We start from the raw sequence: 18751 nt of genomic DNA on the forward strand, positions 1-18751 counted from the left end.
TAAAAAATAAAAAATTTGTATATTGTGAAAAAGGCATAAGAACATCATAACATATCATACTATATTATAAAGAAAACATTTTTCCTTTCACCACATTCATTTGAAACTCCCATGCATTTTTTCTTTTACCATATTCATTTGAAACTCCCATGACTTTTTAATTTCTTTCTTTCTAATAATAATTATAAGTTTCTTAATAAAGTTAATTAAATATCAAACCTAAAGTATAATCATATATAAACTAAATTTCAATATTAAAACAATATCTTTACTTCTACTTATAATGTTATGTTTTTTTTTAACTTTTAACATATTATACTTAATTTATTAGTTTTAATATAGTATTGGATGTAAACCATTATCATTTTAAAGATATAATTTTGGAAATATAATATTATAGGGTCAACTTAAATATGAATTTTAGTTTAACTTAAAAAATCCAAAAAATATTTTGAAAATAGTTAAAAGTGATAAATTGTAGTGTCTTTCTAATAATATTTATAAGTTGGTTAATAAAGCTAAATAAATATCAAACCTAAAGTGTAATCATAAATAAACAAAATTTCAATTTCAAAATAATATCTTTACTTCTACTTATAAAATTATGTATTTAACTTTTAACATATTATATACTTAATTTATTAGATTTAAAATGTTATTGTATGTAAACCATTATCAGTTTAAAGCTACAACTTTTGAACAGTTTGGACAAAATACTTAAGTTATTAATTTAAATATAACATTACAATATCAACTTAAATATAAATTTCAGTTCCACTTCAAACACTAAAGAATATTTTTCAAATAGTTAAAAGTGATAAATTGTAGTCATAAATGCAAAAACTAAATTGTAATCTCAATTTAACTAAAATATTTCCAAAATATATTTTTATAATCGTTAAAAGTTTTCAAATAAGTAGCTTAAAATAACTTACAATAACAATAGTTAAAAATAACTCTATATAAATGATTATATTGTTATCTTTAAAATAAAAAAAACACAATGTTTGATGTTTTAAAAAATCATAATGATAGAAATTAAAACGTTAAGCAAATAAATTTAAAAAAATTAATTAACAATAACAACAACTATAAATAACATTAAACCATATATTATATTTAATTTTATTCATGTATGACTCGCGGATAAAAGTCATTCAAACGACTGACTAAACTACAATATTAAAATCTCATATTATATTTCTGTTTATAAATTTATGATTTTAACTTTTTAACATATTATAGTTAACTTATTAGTTTAAATATGTTTTCGTATGTAAGCAATTATCATTTTGAAGTCATTTATATAATTTATGAGTTGATGTGAAATAGTTAAATAATTAATTTAAATATAAGATTAAACAATTAACTTAAATCAAAATTTCAGTTAAACTTGGAAAAAATTGAGAGAATGTTTTATAAATAGATAAAGATTATAAATTATAGTGTCATTAACAATTTTCAAATAAATATTTTAAAAATAACTTACAATAAGAATAGTTAAAAATAATATTATATAAAAAACTATAATATTTTCTTTAAAAACAAAAACAATGTTTTTTGTTTTAAATAACTACAATCATAGAAACTAACAATATTCATCAAATAAATTTTAAAAATATTAAATTTCTGAAACCAAATTAAAATAATTAAGAGTTTCTAAACACATTATTTTTAATAATTTACAACAAAAATAGTTAAATGTATATATACAAAAATTATATTGTTGTCTTTAAAAACAAAAACAATGTTTGATGTTTTAAATAACTACAACGACAGAAATTAAAATCTTAAGCAAATAAATTTTTTAAAATCAATTAATCATAACAACAACTATAAATATCATTAAATCATATATTATATTTAATTTTATTCATAAGTAACCTGTAGGTAGACGTCATTAAGACACTTTGGATTATACAATTTTAAAAGATATATACATTATCATATAATTAAAAAACAATGTTTATACCAACTTATTATAAGATTTATTATATAAAAGTTAATAACAATGTCACTGATATATTTAAAAAGATATATTTGTAAAATTTCAAATATATTGTTATATTCTACGCAACGCGCGGGTATTCGCCTAGTATGGATCAGAAGAGTATAAAGCAAAAGAAAATAAAAAGGAAAAAAGAATTGCAAATGGCAAGTTAATTAGGTTGTAAGGGTAAAAAGTTAAATAAAAGAAAAAAAGCGTGTAAGTTGTTATAAATAAAACATGTAAGGGCCATTTTGTAAGTTTAATTCAAAACAATTTAAAATTTTAAATATGCCAATTGTACTCTATGCATTTGTATGCATTTTAATTTTTAAGTAGCACTTTTAGCTAAGTATAATTAGATTAAAGAGGTTTGAAGAAAAAGACAAAAAGTATAACTTCATTAGTGATTTCTTTTTCTTTTCTTTTAAGATTTAGGCAAATAATTCTTTAATTATCTCCTTTAGTTATAAGTTTCATAGATGATGGTGAAACTATTATAATTTTTTTAAATAGCAGATTATCTAACATACTTCTAAATACCATCTAACATACTTCTAAATACCATTTATATTTTTAAAAAAATTTAAACCTATGACACCTTCCTTGAAATGATCAATAATCCTTACCGCTAGAGCTACAAAATTGTCAAGTGAGCTACGATAATAGATAAATGGGCTTTGAATTTGATGATGAGTGGTCCTCTATAAACATATTTTTCCATTTTCTTCATTTTAAACCATTTTGATGAAAACTCTCATTTTGTTTTCAAAACACTACATTTACATTATTTTAACTTTCTCGTTTGACATGAAAATGGTTATTGAAGGTTACTATCACAAAATTTTTTGTAAATAACGTTTTCTTTTACTAAAAATCTATAAATTTAATATTTTGCAAATAGTTTAATGGGTCATATCTACGAAATTATAAATTTAATATTTTGCAAATAATATTTTATATAGTTGTTCGAATTTATAATGTTGTCCAATTTATAAAATGTTGTTCGAAATAATAATAATAATAATAATAATAATAATATTTATAATAATATTAAAATATAAAATAAAAAATAATTAAAAACCGATTTTATATAGTCGTCCGAATTATAAATTTTTTTTCGAAATTTATAATAATAATAATAATAATAATAATAATAATAATAATAAATTAAAAACAATAAAAAAAACAGAAAACGAAAAACCAAATCAAATCAAATAAGGGATGGAATTAGAAAAATAGGAGAAAACCCCAGAAATATTAACCTAATTTGTGATTTACTATTATTTAATTGCATTTAAAAAAAAACGGATAATTATAGATGAAAACTTTGTTTAAGTTTAATCGACGTAAATTTCTATGCCACGTGGAACCAATCGGGCACCAGCATCTGTGGACCCTTTGTGTACAAATGTGATGTCAAATTGAATGAGTGAACGGAAACTTGCCCTCTGTAATGCGTTGTGACTTCCAATTTTTGAGATGAGTTGAGGAATGAGAAAATTGTGGTAAACGAACACCTTTGAAAAAACAACCAACCGAATTCTAGAGAAATCTCATCAAATCCACAAGATATTCGCATTTATTCATCCGGGTTTCAAATTTCTAGATTGAAATTGAAATCTTCCAGAGTTTCTTAAAGAAATTAGGGCCTTCTTCTCTCTTTCAACCCAGAAGAAGGCTCTGTTTCTTTTGAGCACTAGAGATTGTTGTGGGTGTTCTGGAAGATGTTTAGGTTTTCGATAGCGGCTCTTCAATTGATCGAGCTATTCACCAGTTCTTTGGTTCATTTATTGTTTGGGTTATACATTTTTAGCTCTGCAGTCGCCGGTGATCTTTCATTAGCTTTGAACGATCTGTTTTTCAAGTCAAATGTTGAACCATCAATCCGGGATGAACAGTTTATCGGGTCTCCAGCCGCTGATAATGATCTGCCTCCCATTGTGTTGGTTCATGGAATTTTTGGATTTGGAAAAGGGGTAATGAGTTTCATCATGATTTTCTGTTAAATATGATTTCTGGCTATTGCTTCCTTTTAAGTAATCTATCTAAACACAATCTGATTCTGCATTCTCTTAACAGAGATTAGGGGGGTTGTCTTATTTTGCTGGGGCAGAAAAGAAGGACGAGAAGGTTTTGGTGCCTGATTTGGGTTCGTTAACCAGTATTTATGACAGGTTTGTTCTTAATTTCCGCCCAAATTCATGCTTTAATATAATGTTTATGAAGAATTTCTGGTTTGTGATCATATATTATTGTATTTACTTTTAGGGCTAGAGAATTATTCTATTACTTGAAAGGCGGCCAAGTTGATTACGGTGAAGAACACAGCAAAGCTTATGGGCATTCCCAATTTGGAAGAACATATGAACAAGGTTAGCAAAAACTCTCCCAATCTTTCTATAATATCACAAACAAAATAATCGAATCAAAATCAACAATCCTTGATTTTAAATTTACCTGAATTCATTAGGACATTACCCTATATGGGACGAAGATCATCCAATTCACTTTGTTGGGCATTCTGCCGGAGCTCAGGTGATACGAGCTTTGCAGCAAATGTTGGCGGATAAGGTTCGTTTTCATTACAATTCAACATCACCATATTCGTTTTCTGGGATTTGTAAATTGAAAACAACACAAACTATCGTAAATTTTCAGGCGTTCAGGGGACACGAAAATACTTCTGAAAGTTGGGTCTTAAGTGTTACGTCATTATCCGGTGCCTTCAATGGAACCACACGAGCTTACTTGGACGGAATGCAGTAAGTTCTCAATTTCCTCAAATCTTTTGTTCTAGGGAAGTGATTGATTGTAAAAACCCTATCGCATCTCCAATTTTTTCAGGCAAGATGATGGGAAATCCATGAAATCGGTATGCCTTCTCCAGTTATTGCGTATAGGAGTGATCCTCTACGACTGGTTTGACATTCCGTTCTTGAAATATTATTACTGTTTCGGATTTGATCATTTCAATATGTCATGGAAGAAATCGGGGATATGGGGACTTATTGATTGTCTTGTTGGAAACTCTGGCCCTTTTACTTCTGGTGACTGGATCCTTCCAGATCTTACAATCCAAGGAGCTATGCGTCTTAACAGCCGTCTTAACACCTTCCCTAGCACCTACTACTTTAGTTACGCGACAAAACGTACTAAAAAATTCATGGGTTTTACTGTTCCTTCCAACGTTCAAGGTGTCCACCCCTTGCTTTTCATCAGAGTCTTGCAGATGAGTCAATGGAAGCACCCACCAGATGTTCCTCCCCCTTTCAAAGGCTACAGGTTTGTTGACATCCGAGATAATTAAAAAAAATTGTTAGTTATATAAATTTGTGTTTGATTTTATATTTTATAAATTCGTTTTATTAGAGATGAAGACTGGTGGGATAATGATGGCGCACTAAATACCATTTCTATGACTCACCCCCGTATCCCGGTTGAACACCCTAGTCGTTTTGTCGTTGAAGATTCTGAATGTCAACCCTTGCAAACAGGCATCTGGTATAATAAATAAATAAATAATTTGTTTTTTTTTTTTTTCCAGATTAACTATATAAGTAATAAATAAATACTAATTGTTTGCGTTGGGTTGTTGTAGGTATTACAAGATAGTGGAAGGCGATCATATACTTTTCATAGTGAATCGTGAAAGAGCAGGAGTGCAATTTGATGTGATATACGACAGTATATTTGAGCGCTGTAGGAAACATGCATTTAGAAAGGTTCCCACAATGCCAGATCATGCTAATTCAGGAAATTAGGGGTATAGATTTGTGTTTGTACGCGACGCAAATGTTGTTGCAAATGATACCTACCAACTGCTGTTGTTGTTGTTGTTGTTGTACAGCAATAGATTCGTGAAGAATTTATGTATGTGTTCGCCCTCTTCTTGTATTGTATTACACAACTGATATGCTTCGTGCTAATGATGTAACCGTTTTTAGAAGCAAAATAGAGCTTGTTTTGCTTGTTTCTTCTTTTTTTTTTTTTTATGCATTTCCAAGATCACTCAAGTAGATTAACCTAAACATTAAGACAATATAGACATGTTTGGCTTTGTTTATTTCTAAATAATAACTTGTAGATACATACACACATACATACATTTTTGTCAACTTACTCTCCCACCATGGAATAAAATCCCAACACTCCACCAACAAACCGAAACCAAAATTGTAATAGACTGTTTTTCATTAGACACTACACCGCATCAATATCATAGATTAGATTAAATACAAGGTGGTTTCATATGCTTGCTCCAAAGTTCCCTTATCCCACAACAACCACTTTTCCAACAACCTTTCAAACAACAATTTAATTTCCAACAACCTTATCAATCCGTTTTTGTATACCAACAATCTTTCCAACCACAACCGATACCCAATTCTCCCAATGTAACGGAAACACAATTCAATCGGCCCAATACCATCCAAGAAAAAAAGGAAAAAAATTAAAACCGGTCAAACGGCACCAAGTGCTTGGGCATTATCTGGTCCGGGTTTTGTTCCACTTGATCCGATTTCTTTAAATAAAATATATTGTGTATTAAGTATTATAACTTATAGATTGAATATTTATCATGTGACTTTTAATATTTATAAAATTTATTACTTTTAAATTATATAGAATAATTATTTCGGACATTGATTTGTAATTAAGTTTTGAATTAGTAGTAGTCCACTTTATTCAGTCATAAACTTCGTGGTTGAACCTTAAATTTTCTTTTTGAAATATAATTTATGTAATTTGTACAAATTAAAATATTTCTTTCAAGTGTATAGTACAAGATGATGATATCAAACCAGACAAAGTAATGAAATTATATATATATATATATATATATATATATATATATATATATATATATATATATATATATATATATATAGTCTTGATCAAATAAATTAACATGAAAAATTGTACCATCTAAATGGTCCATGTTAGAAGTCAATTGAAAACACTAGTAATATTTTAAATGTGTTTGAGTTTGAATAGACATTCTTTGTGAAATTTCACTTAGTCACATGACTAGTTGACTCTCATCATGGAAACAAAAATAAAATGTTGTAATTATATATATTTTAGTTAGTGTTTATTAATAGTTTCGTAAGAGTAAAAATTATTTAAACCGTTTAAATAAGTTATTCTTTTCTTAATTTATGTATTTTTAACAAAATGCTTTGAAAGTTGTAATTACGTACATTTTAATATGTGCTTATTGATACTTCTACTAAAGAGTTTATATACTTACAAATAATATACGTTATGTGTGACATTAAGTCATTAACCCAAAAATCAAAACAATAAACATCTTATTCATAGTTTTAACACTTCAAAAAAACTTGATAGTTTTTTCTATCGGTAATTTTATACTCGGATCTTGATTACTGGGCGGACGCAAGATTTTACAGTAGGGGTTGCACGGGAGAGTTAGGGGTTGCATGATAGTAGAAAAAATAAAATTTTCGAAAATTTTTGAAAATTTTTCCACTGCAGCCAGAAAAGTTAGAGGTTGCCGGTGTCACCATGGACCACCCCTAGGTCCGCCCTGATCTTGAAAAAGTATAATTGTAGATGTGCTTTTGTAAATAAATATATATGAAAAAAATGATCCATAGTTACGTCATTGAACAATGACATGGTTTGGAATTGTCGGGATCTTTCTAAATGTATGTTTCCTCATAATTTTTTTTGTTTTATGTACACGTTCAACACGCATGAGTGAAAAAGTAAATAGAATGATTTAGATGCATGAAAAAGTATAATTATATATAGATGCATGCTTTCATGAGGTCACGCAAGAATAATATCAAACGAACCAAAAAATTTCATACCGGATGCAAACATTTTAAAATAATAATTGCAAAGAATTTCCTAATATTTACTAATATTTAAATTCATAAAAATATAATTTAAGCAAAAGTTACAATTGAATCCGTATAGCCATAATATCTTGAAATTGATCGAAATTGATCAATAATATCGTCATTGAGAACTTGTAGAAACACATCATTTTAAATAAAAATGACTAAACAATCATTTAAAAATTGATCATCTATGTTATTTCGCAACTTATTTTCTCTACACTTGCTATATCAATTGAAAAAAATATATTTTATATAGTTATCTAATCTCATGCATTAAAACATGGTACAATCCCTTTAGATGGGAGTAGTAGTAGTAATAATAATAATAATTTTTGGATGTTGTAGTACCACACTACGTTATATAACTCCGCCACTTATATTAGGTGAATGTTAATGATATTAGGTGAATGTTAATAATTTGTTACTTTGGGGAAACGCAAGGTGAGGTTTTGGAAACATAAAGAGACAAATGTGCTTGATAAAACTTCTAAAATGCCTTTGAGTGTTGGACGCTCCAATTAATTTCAATATGAAATGAGTCCTTTCTTCCAAAGTCCAAACCTAAAGTTTGGGAATAATACCATATGCTTTTTAACTTTTTTTTTTAACGTAAATCATCTCAAATCATCAATCCATTATACAAATACATTATGTAAAAAAAACTCATTTTATATAATGTTGTTTTTACTCATGTAACAATTTTTGTATTTTTCCTTGTTAAGGTTAAATTCAAGCTAAAAATTGGGCATTAATAAAGCCCAACGGGTCATACATAATAATAGGGATAATGACTTAGAAGGGAAATAAACTACTAAAAAACAAAGGCTTTTGCTAAAATTGGGTAATACAAATACATTATGTAAAAAAAACTCATTTTATATAATGTTGTTTTTACTCATGTAACAATTTTTGTATTTTTCCTTGTTAAGGTTAACTTCAAGCTAAAAATTGGGCATTAATAAAGCCCAACGGGTCATACATAATAATAGGGATAATGACTTAGGAGGGTAATACACTACTAAAAAACAAAGGCTTTTGCTACAGGAAAATAGCTACGGAAAATTTCTGTAGTAAACCTACACAATACATACGGAATGAAAAACCCTAATTTAGTAACAGAATCGCTACAAAATAGCTACAGAATAGTTACAAACGAAAATCCGTAGGTATTCCGTTAGTAATTAGCTATAAAATTGCTACGGAATAGCGACATAACTAAATTCGTAGATATTCCGTAGGTAATTCGCTACAGATTAGCTACAGACTATCGATGGAAGAGAATGACTACAAAATTGCTACAGAATAGCTATGAAATAAATTTATTATTATTATTATTATGTTTCATTATTTGAGTCTTACAACTATTTTTTTTATCGTTTTGTTTTTACATATATAACACACAAACAATTAAAAAATAATAATATTTAGTATATTATGTATTTTTGTAATGATGTTAATTGTGCCTTAAGTACAAACATAGATAATTTTTTGTTTATTATGTATATAGTAATGAGTTCTAATGATACATACGTTTGTATGTGAGTTTATGTTATATATAACTTGGTTAAAACAAAACAATCAAAGTATAATAAAGTTGTGAAAAAAATGAAATGAAAAAAAAATCAACATTTGACCCTTGAAAAATAGAAAAATAAAAAAAAAAAAGACGTAGGTAATCTGCAGGTAATACCTACCGATTACCTTTATCTGTAGGTAATCCGTAGGTATTTTCCTACATATTACCTACATAATTTTTTTTTATTTTTTTATTTTTCAAGGGTCAAATGTCGTTTTTTTCGTTTTATTTTTTTTTCACAACTTAATTAGGCAATGTACTTTATTTGTTACCCATAAAGACAATGTACTTATACATTTTTATGCAACGTGCTTGCATTTATTTACTAGTAATACCAATATGTGACACGAAACTTATAAATTGCAATCTATTTCTTTACCCATAGTAGCAATGTACATATTTTTTTTTTCAATAATAGCAATATGGAACATTCGTAATCATCTTATAGGGTTTCAGGTTAAGTACGACATTATCGATAATGAAATAAAAGTACATTGCTCGTATAGGTTAATAAAGGTAATTATTAGGAAATTAAGTCTATTTTTTACGCATAATGACAATGTACTTGTATTTCTATCCATAATAGCAATATACTTATATAAATTTAATGGTAATAGCAAATATACAACATGAAACTTATAGAATGCACATTAGTTCTTATTGGTAACAACAATGTCCTATCATTTTTCACCCATAATAACATTTCTTTACCTACATACACTAGGAATATACTTGTAACTTTTAATTTGTAACATGTTTCAGTACAAAAATGAAAGTATGTTGATATCATGGGAATAGACGTAAGTTTTTTGCCAGCTGTATTGTAAGTATTTTATGGCGGAACCGACCATTAGTTTTGATGCACTTTATCCTTCCACTTATGATGCAGACCATTATACAGATTTTTGCGGAGTGTGGTCACGTAATTATTGTTCTAGACTCCATCGTTTCTACTCACAACAACCTATAAGTCAACACGATACTTAACACAAGAGTTTATATTAATCAGAATTTCAAATGATTATTACTTCTAAGGGTTTGGCTATCAGTTATTTATTTTACATCATTTAAGGTGTTGGTGCTTTTTTAGCTAAAAATGATTAATCTGGTAAGCTATATACAAGTGTTTCTTTTTGACGCACAAAAGTGTTTCTTTTTTCATTAAGTTTTTGGTGTGCCACATCAACAAATCAATAGAATCAATAAAAGCACATGTGAACCAATATGTACTCTCAATTGCTGCTTTTATATCATTCATATGCCAACATCTATGAATCATTTGCAGATAAGAAATAAAGTTTTGCTATCTAAAATTTTAAAATATCATCATTTGGATCCTGATAAAAAAATTGAAAAAACGTTCAAATGATAAATTGTACATCAAAGAATAAACAAAAACCATATCGTTCGGCTAGACGAGATTGCATGGAAGATACTAACTAACCACGTGGTCCCATTATATCTATTACAATAGCATCATTCTCCATGATTGGGTTTGTTTCCTTTAGACTAGATTCAACATAATTTTGAATGTTAATGTTATATCAATAATTAAAAGTAGCCTTAAAAAGCTATACTTTCATAACTATAAAAGACCATGTTTATTCTGGAAACAAATAGAAAATGTTAAACACAAGAACCAATCATTTAATCCTATTTATGCATTTCATGTGTTCTAATCCAACTACCACCCAATACTTTTTTTTTCACCTTCTTCATATACATCTAGGTTTGGTCATGATCATCAATAACTCATAAGTGTTTAAAAATAGAAGATAGTCATTATTGTTCTTTTTACTTATATTCTCCATCGAGCTACACGCCAAATCACAATGTTTATGCTCACAGTGCATCAATCAAACACACCTCAAGGTTATATTCAGATTCTCTACTTTTGCATCAACTACCTCTAACCCCTATCGCTTCCGGGAAAAACGTTTACTTTCCTTAAAAGTTTACTAGAGTTGCATAATATTTTGTAGTTGAATTCTAAATTCCTTCCCCGTGGTATTGAATAACTCCACACCTCCCGTTACAAGGTTTATGTCTACACGAGCATAAATGCCAATTAGGATAAAAACAAATCGAGATAAGGACATCCAGATGCAACGAGGTCTGTTTCACTGATTTGATTGTATATCGTATGTATGTCTGCTTCATTGATTTGATTGTACTGCATGTATGAATACCACATACTTTGCCATCCTTCAATATTACTTATGTCAATTTCTTTAACAAATATTTAACTACGTAGTAGGTTACCATAAGACATGTGGAGGTCGAATAAAGATCCAAACCGTACCCAATCCAGCATCACATGCTTCCTAGGCTACAAGGCATTACATATTAGGCCAACCTATCATTGGCTCACTAGAACTAGCATGCAAGTCTACAAGCTCATACAATAAGCATACAAGACATCTCTCCTAGCATTCGGTCGATTGCATGCACCACATCCTTTATTGTAGTAGATGTCACACCCCAAAACCAGGATGACATAAACGTTCCGAGGTGGAGGACGTCATGTTTAGCATCACAACCATTGTACAATAGCAATCATAGTAACACAACCATTACAATGAATATATATATGAAAAGTGTTTACATCAATCTGAAACTTGTTTTAATCTTAAATATTACTAAAAGAGAAACCTTATGATATCATCTTAAATAATTTGGACCATTGATTGTATTTCAATCTTATTTTTTCCACCCTTAGATCAAATTGCTGACATCATCTTCCTCATATGGAATGTATTTAATTCCAACAAATGTTTTCCAATCATCAATCAATAACTTACATTCGTTGAAATGGAATGTATTTAATTCCAATAAAAGCTTTCCATATTTTACATCTTGAATTTTCAGTTATGAAGATTTTAATATGGTCAATTTTAAAAACATATTACTAACAAATCATTTCAATCAAGACCTTAATATCAACCATTAATATAAATCCGTTTATATTAGTAAACCATTAATATAAAATCTTTTTTTATTAGGAAATTATTAATACCGAAAAATCATATTCAAATTATCACATACATATACGATTGATCATTGAATCCGCGGCTCACATTTATTTTCAATCGTTTCTTTTCTTCAAACATTCTTTTACAACATCGTTAATATGACTTATAACTTCCATCATCATTCTCTGTTATAAACATTCGTTCTTGTGAGCTAGAAGGTCAGTACTTTCTTTCGCTTTTTATATTTTTTTCGATTATTTTTTGTTCCTATATCAAATGTATGTATTCATATATTTCGATTTTCTTTGTCACAAATTACATGAAATCAGTTAACTATTTTTTTGAAACTTTTCAAATAAACATGAAAAGATATTAGGTACCTTTAACAAAACAAAAATTAACTATCTTGGGAACTGACATTAATTACAAAAATGTTACTTTTATGTCATAAGAATTCGGTTAATTTTGGCATGATGTTAAAATATCATTGAAATTATTGTGTTTTTGTATATCATATCAACCTACTTTTTTATTTTTATATAGTAACAATAAAATTTATTAATTTACACAACAAATATAGATATTTCAAATTTTGTAATATTATTATACCTTACAAAATACAACTCCCTCCAAAATAAATTTTCGCCAGTAATTTCATCTATAATTTCAACAAATTTAAATTTGTATTTTCTTTATATAATTTTTTTTAATGATCCTGATTTTGTTTCTCCAAAAGTATATCAAACATTTACGTCTTAGATAATGCTGCCCTATTATAATTATTAATTTCCAAAAATATATCCGTTTAATGAGGAATTTGATATAATAAAGGAAGTGAATGTTAATTAAAATGAGATATATATTCCATAATTATTACATGAGTTTATTAAAAAAATTTATATCAAGGTGTAAACATTAAGCATTTTTAAAGTGAAATTTCAGAATACATACAAACGATGATGTTGTACAATGAAATATAAAATTAAATAGACTGAAAAAAAAAACACTATTAAAGCAGTCAATCTTGAAAATAACATAGTTATGAAAAATTATAAAGTAAGATAAAAATTATAAGATATTAGGAGATTTGTAAAAAGTACATTTAGTAAAAGCGTTACGGTTATTAGAAAAAATAAGACCGTTAAGATTAGTGAAAATACAATATATAAACTAAATTATCACAATAGTAATGAAATGTCATTATTTGATATTTCATATAATTGAAAGATGTATCAAATTACATTGATGATATACTAAAATTATTCAAAGTTGCGCCAAAACGAATGCAAAGTTCCTGCGAACACTAAATAAATAAGAACAAACATAAAAGCTAGCATTTATATTCATAATCAATTTTAAATAAACCAATCATGATTTAGAAAAGAATCTCCATTGATGATATACTAAAATTAAATCTATATAACATTTAACATTTTATAAATTATATTACATAACTTTATTTGAATAAATGAAATAGTTGCCAATATTTAATGCAATAGAAAAAACGGTATATTGATTGTCAATATATGTTTAAATTAGGTAACATTATTATGCAATGAACGTCTAATTAAAATACTTATAAATATATAAATATCATAACTATATGAGACGAGGAAAGTCGTTCAACTAATAAAACAAAAAATGATGTTTACAAAGAGATCTTTCAATGATTATATATATTTATCGTTTTCAATATATTTTCTACACATTTCAATAATACCAATAACCATATATTTTTTTATAATCATTATACAATATCTATAAACGATTATATGTTTTTTTATGCGTTTCCAGCGTTTAACGCGGGCTATAATCTAGTTATTCCTAAAGTATATAGAATATAAAAACATGACTCTTATTGGTCTGGCACCTCTAAATCCAAGAAGTACCTGTATACCGATTCCCTGAGAATACAAGCAGTTTTAAAGAATATCAGCAAAAGGCTGGTGAGTTCATAAGTATTTAATTTTTATGGAAAAATGTTCTTTGATTCTTTTGAAAAGAGTTCCTCAAGAAAATCCCATATTTTCTTATGAAAAGTAGTGTTGAGAGAGTATATATTAGTAGAAAATAAACCATTAGTTTTAGAAATACCGGTGTTATCCTGGGAAAATCCCATATTTTCCCTAAAAACAGGTTAACCGTCCTAGAGGTAGAGATGCAACTTTAGGAATCCCTAATTACTATCAGTGTGTCTATAAAACTAGTTTTATTAATCAAAATAAAACAAAGAAGAGTAGAGTCCGTAAACCAAAGTTTGTTTATAATTATTTGCAAGTCGTATAACCATACTTGATATGGTTGAGAGACCTTTATAACGTTCTTCAGGCGTTAAGCTAAATGACATTTGTTCACCACAGGCATTCCTGCCTAACTGTAGCTAACAGTTCTGATGAGGGATTGTCAGTCCCGAATAGATCTATTCACAAATCTCACGCTCCCCTTCCAGGAGACTCTGGTTATACTAAAAGGATTTATCCCCGTACACCTAAGGGTACAATATTGAAGTAGCGCCTCACAATTCGGTATAATCTAGTTCACTAGCGGGAAAACAGTATAAAACAATAATTATTCTTGAGTAATTGTACTTTATACTCCTGAGAAAATATATAACATAAACTAAATCTGCCATAGTTTATACATATTCATTTATGAAGTCTGATTGGGTAGAGACTGCCTAGAGTGTTATCCCAAACTGTACCCATTATAGTTTATTAGAGTTGATATAGAATTTTTTTTTGTAAAAACCTTTCTGAAAGCGATGAAGTTAGATTTCCAAATTAAAAGTTTCCCTTATGCTCAACATATTACAAAAAGGGATAAGATATCCAAATATGCTATTAAACATGGAAATCGTTAACTGTATTAATAAGTTTAAAACTTAATAAAATACTTTGAGTTTGGCTTGTACTCCCCCTGAAAACATTAAAAACACGGAAAAATGTAAGGGTATGAACTCACCTTGAGCGAGTGGTTTGATTGAAGGATCGATACAGGAAACGGAATGTTCAAGTGAAACCCTAAACACAATTTGATCCTAAACAACACATAGTGACACAAAAATGAGTCAAATGAGGGTATTTCACTACTAGATGTGACGGAGAACTACTCTAGGGACTTGGAACTACTTGCACTAAGTGTTAGGACCTTGTAGGATTGCATAAGGGGAGTGTATGGCCACCTTAAAAGTGTGTGCGGTCATGGGTGTGCGGCCGCACACTCATGACGAGTGATGCGTTTGTGGTGCTTTCAAGGCCCATACTTGCATCCATAATGTGTTCTAGGTCTATACTCGACTGTAGTGCAAGTTAAGGGTCCTAGAAGTAGGTTTGCGGCCCTAGGATGAGTGTGTGGTCGCACACAGGAGTGTGCAGCCGCACAAGGGTCAAGGGTGTGTGCGGCCGTACACAAGTGTGTGCGGTCGTACACTCCACAAGATGATGTCTAAATTGTCCATTCCAAGGTGCAACAAGGCTAGGGGCATGTCTATCTCGAGTATGGAAGTCAAACTCTCACTTTGGAGGGTGTTTTAGGAGTGTGCGGTCACCCTAAAGGGGTGTGCGGCCGCACTCACTTCCAACACGAAGAACATGTTGATTATCTTACACTTAAGGCTTAGATAGAGTGGTCTTCCATGGTTTGCAAGTTAGAGGATGAAGTACTCACGTTCTTGAAGCTTTGGAAGGTTCACAGTTGAAGAAACTTGATAGAATGGTGTGGTGTGCGGCCAAGGAGTGAAATGAATGAAAGGAAAGGGGGTCTACCCTTTATATAGGGGAGAGTGTGCTACTAAAAAGTGAGTGTGCGGCCGCACACCCATGTGTACGGCCGTACACTCCCCCTAAGGGTGTGTATGTCCTAGTTTTCTCACTCTAAGGCTTGCTAACTCATTCTAAACTCAACCTTGGTCATTCTCAAGCTTAGAACACTTAAATAAACTCTTAAACAACGCTAGAAGTTAATAGAATAGGTTTAACATTGATTGAATTGACTAAGTGTACAAGATGAAAATTTCGGGTTGTCATAGTAGAAAACTTATTTTCCTTTTAAACCATTTTTCATTTTTGAAAGAATTTACCAAATCCTCAGTTTGAGTTCAGACACACCTGCGAGTATGTCTGAATCCCTCAAACCAAGGCTCTGATACCAACTTGCAACATCCCAAAAATAAGACCAAAAAAAAATTCATTTTTAAACTAGTAAAACTAGTATTCCAAAGACGTCATTATAAGATCCAGATAAAACAATTAGTCAATCATCACAACATATCAGAGTAAGTTAGGAAAATACGGAACGAGGTGGTGTGTGCTCTACAATCATCCTGAGCTCCTCCTTTTGAAAACAGAAGTACCTGAAACCAGGGACGAACCCATGATTTCGTAGTAGGTGTTGCCGGTGGCACATTTTTCCGTTTACGTAGTGGAACAAATATAGAAAAAACAAAAAATTCGAAATTTTTTACACTGTATTAGAAAAAAGCGTGGGTTGCCGGTGCCACTATGGGCACCATAGTGGAACCGCCCCTTCCTGAAACATAAACTAAAAACCGTAAGCACAAATCTTAGTGAGTTCCTAAAAAATACCACACATAACACAACACAATTAAACAATTATGGGTTATCAAAAACCTTAGGGACTACCAGTAGTCCCAATGGGTTAACAACACGCCTGGTGGGTTATCAGCAACCCTGGAGACTATCAACAGTCTCAGTCACAAACAAACAACATAACACAATCATAACAGCTAGACCCAACTGGTCATCAGAGATACAACTATTCTACCACACATGCTCATAAAACCATGAAAGAGTGGCAGTGAAAACTAACATCCTACATATATAATTTAGTGAGCCGACATTGGTACCTTCGACTCACGAGCACCGGGAGAAGACTCACCATGCACTTCCGAAACACACAGACAATCCCTGGCTGCTAGCTGACAGATCCACAAACTGTTAATATCGAAACAATACCTAATTAACAATTGGGTCCCAATCCCAAACCATAAACCATACTTGGGGTAAAAAGACCATTTTACCCCTAATCTTGCTTATTCCAAGACTAAAGCTCAAACTCACAATCTAAAAGGCCCAAAAGCCAAATAATCAACGAAGGCCCAATTATGGCCTAATTTTCAGAATTGGGCCCAAAACCCTTACACGAGCCTTACCTTAAAGCCTAACCATTCTTCCTAGTCCAAAAAAATTATACTCAGATGGCCCATTAATAACTCAAAACCCAAGCCCACAAGAAAGAACAAACTTGAAGCCCAAAATGCAAAGTCTCATCTAACTGAGTATGCCCTGTCACACCCCCAAACCAAGGATGGCGGAAACGTCCGGGGGTGGAGGACTTCATGTAAAGTATCACAACAACGAGTATAATAGTGCTCAAAGTAAATACAACCATCATAAATATAATTGAAAAAGTTTCACCAAAGTATATGTTTACATGATTCAAATCAATTACATTATGATACAAAGTGAACTGATCGACGATTTATCGTCCCATCCTCAAAACGTGGTTGATTTCCTGTTTCACTGAATTCCTGAGAATACAAGTAGTTTTGAAAAGTGTCAACACAAAGGTTGGTGAGTTCATAAGCTTTTGACAGTAAGGGTTTGAAAATCGATCTTTGTAAAGAGATGTATGATACCAAGAAAAATCCAATATTTTCCTTACAAAAGTTAGGTAGTCCTAAATACCAAGACCAAAAGTATACAATATAGTATGTAATTGTTGATATAAAATGTGATTTTAAATCGACATAAAACCCTTTTTGTTTGATATGAAAGCGTACAAGTATTTTTCCATACTTAAAGTAATTTCAGTGAGCTAATTAGACCTAACTCGCTAATTTAAGGTTAGAGCCCGTAAATCTTATGATTGTTAATACCACATGTGAGCTATCGTAACCATACTTGACTTGGGTGGCCTCGTAATGCGACGTTCTTCAGGCGTCGCCGTTAAATGACACTTGTCACCACAGACCTGCCGGTCTAGCTGTAGCGAGCAGCTCTGGTGTGGGTTTGTCAAACCCAATATAGATCTATACACAACTATCACGTTCTCCTTACAAGAGACTCTGGTTACAATTTACAGGACTTTTTGGTTTTGTTACTTTGGAAGTAACCCGAAGGGAATGACTCACAAATTTATTCATTAACAGATTTACGTGAACTACACGGAAAACCTTTGGTAAATAAGTTTGAGAAATAAATGATACATAAACTATACCTATTATAGTTTATCCAAAACGTTTGTAATATGTAAAAATTCTTCTATGAATACTTTAATGTTATAAATTCATAAACTATGCTCATTATGGTTTAATATACTTGTTCCA

At 29.9% G+C, this 18751-nt stretch overlaps 1 protein-coding gene across 1 annotated transcript; it reads left to right on the forward strand.

Annotated features, from left to right (window-relative positions):
• Positions 1-3422: 3422 nt before the first annotated feature.
• On the forward strand, positions 3423-5962 carry LOC145092004 (alpha/beta-Hydrolases superfamily protein). The gene is made up of 8 exons (XM_079029873.1): positions 3423-3966; positions 4070-4164; positions 4259-4362; positions 4461-4561; positions 4649-4752; positions 4835-5272; positions 5360-5491; positions 5589-5962. Exons 1-8 carry the CDS (start codon positions 3715-3717, stop codon positions 5749-5751), a joined length of 1389 nt encoding a protein of 462 aa, XP_078885999.1. The 5' UTR covers positions 3423-3714; the 3' UTR covers positions 5752-5962.
• Positions 5963-18751: the final 12789 nt, after the last annotated feature.

This window comes from Lactuca serriola, chromosome 3 (genome assembly GCF_051521515.1).
Source record: "Lactuca serriola cultivar US96UC23 chromosome 3, Lser_US96UC23_V15, whole genome shotgun sequence".
Classification (NCBI taxonomy): Eukaryota; Viridiplantae; Streptophyta; class Magnoliopsida; order Asterales; family Asteraceae; genus Lactuca; species Lactuca serriola.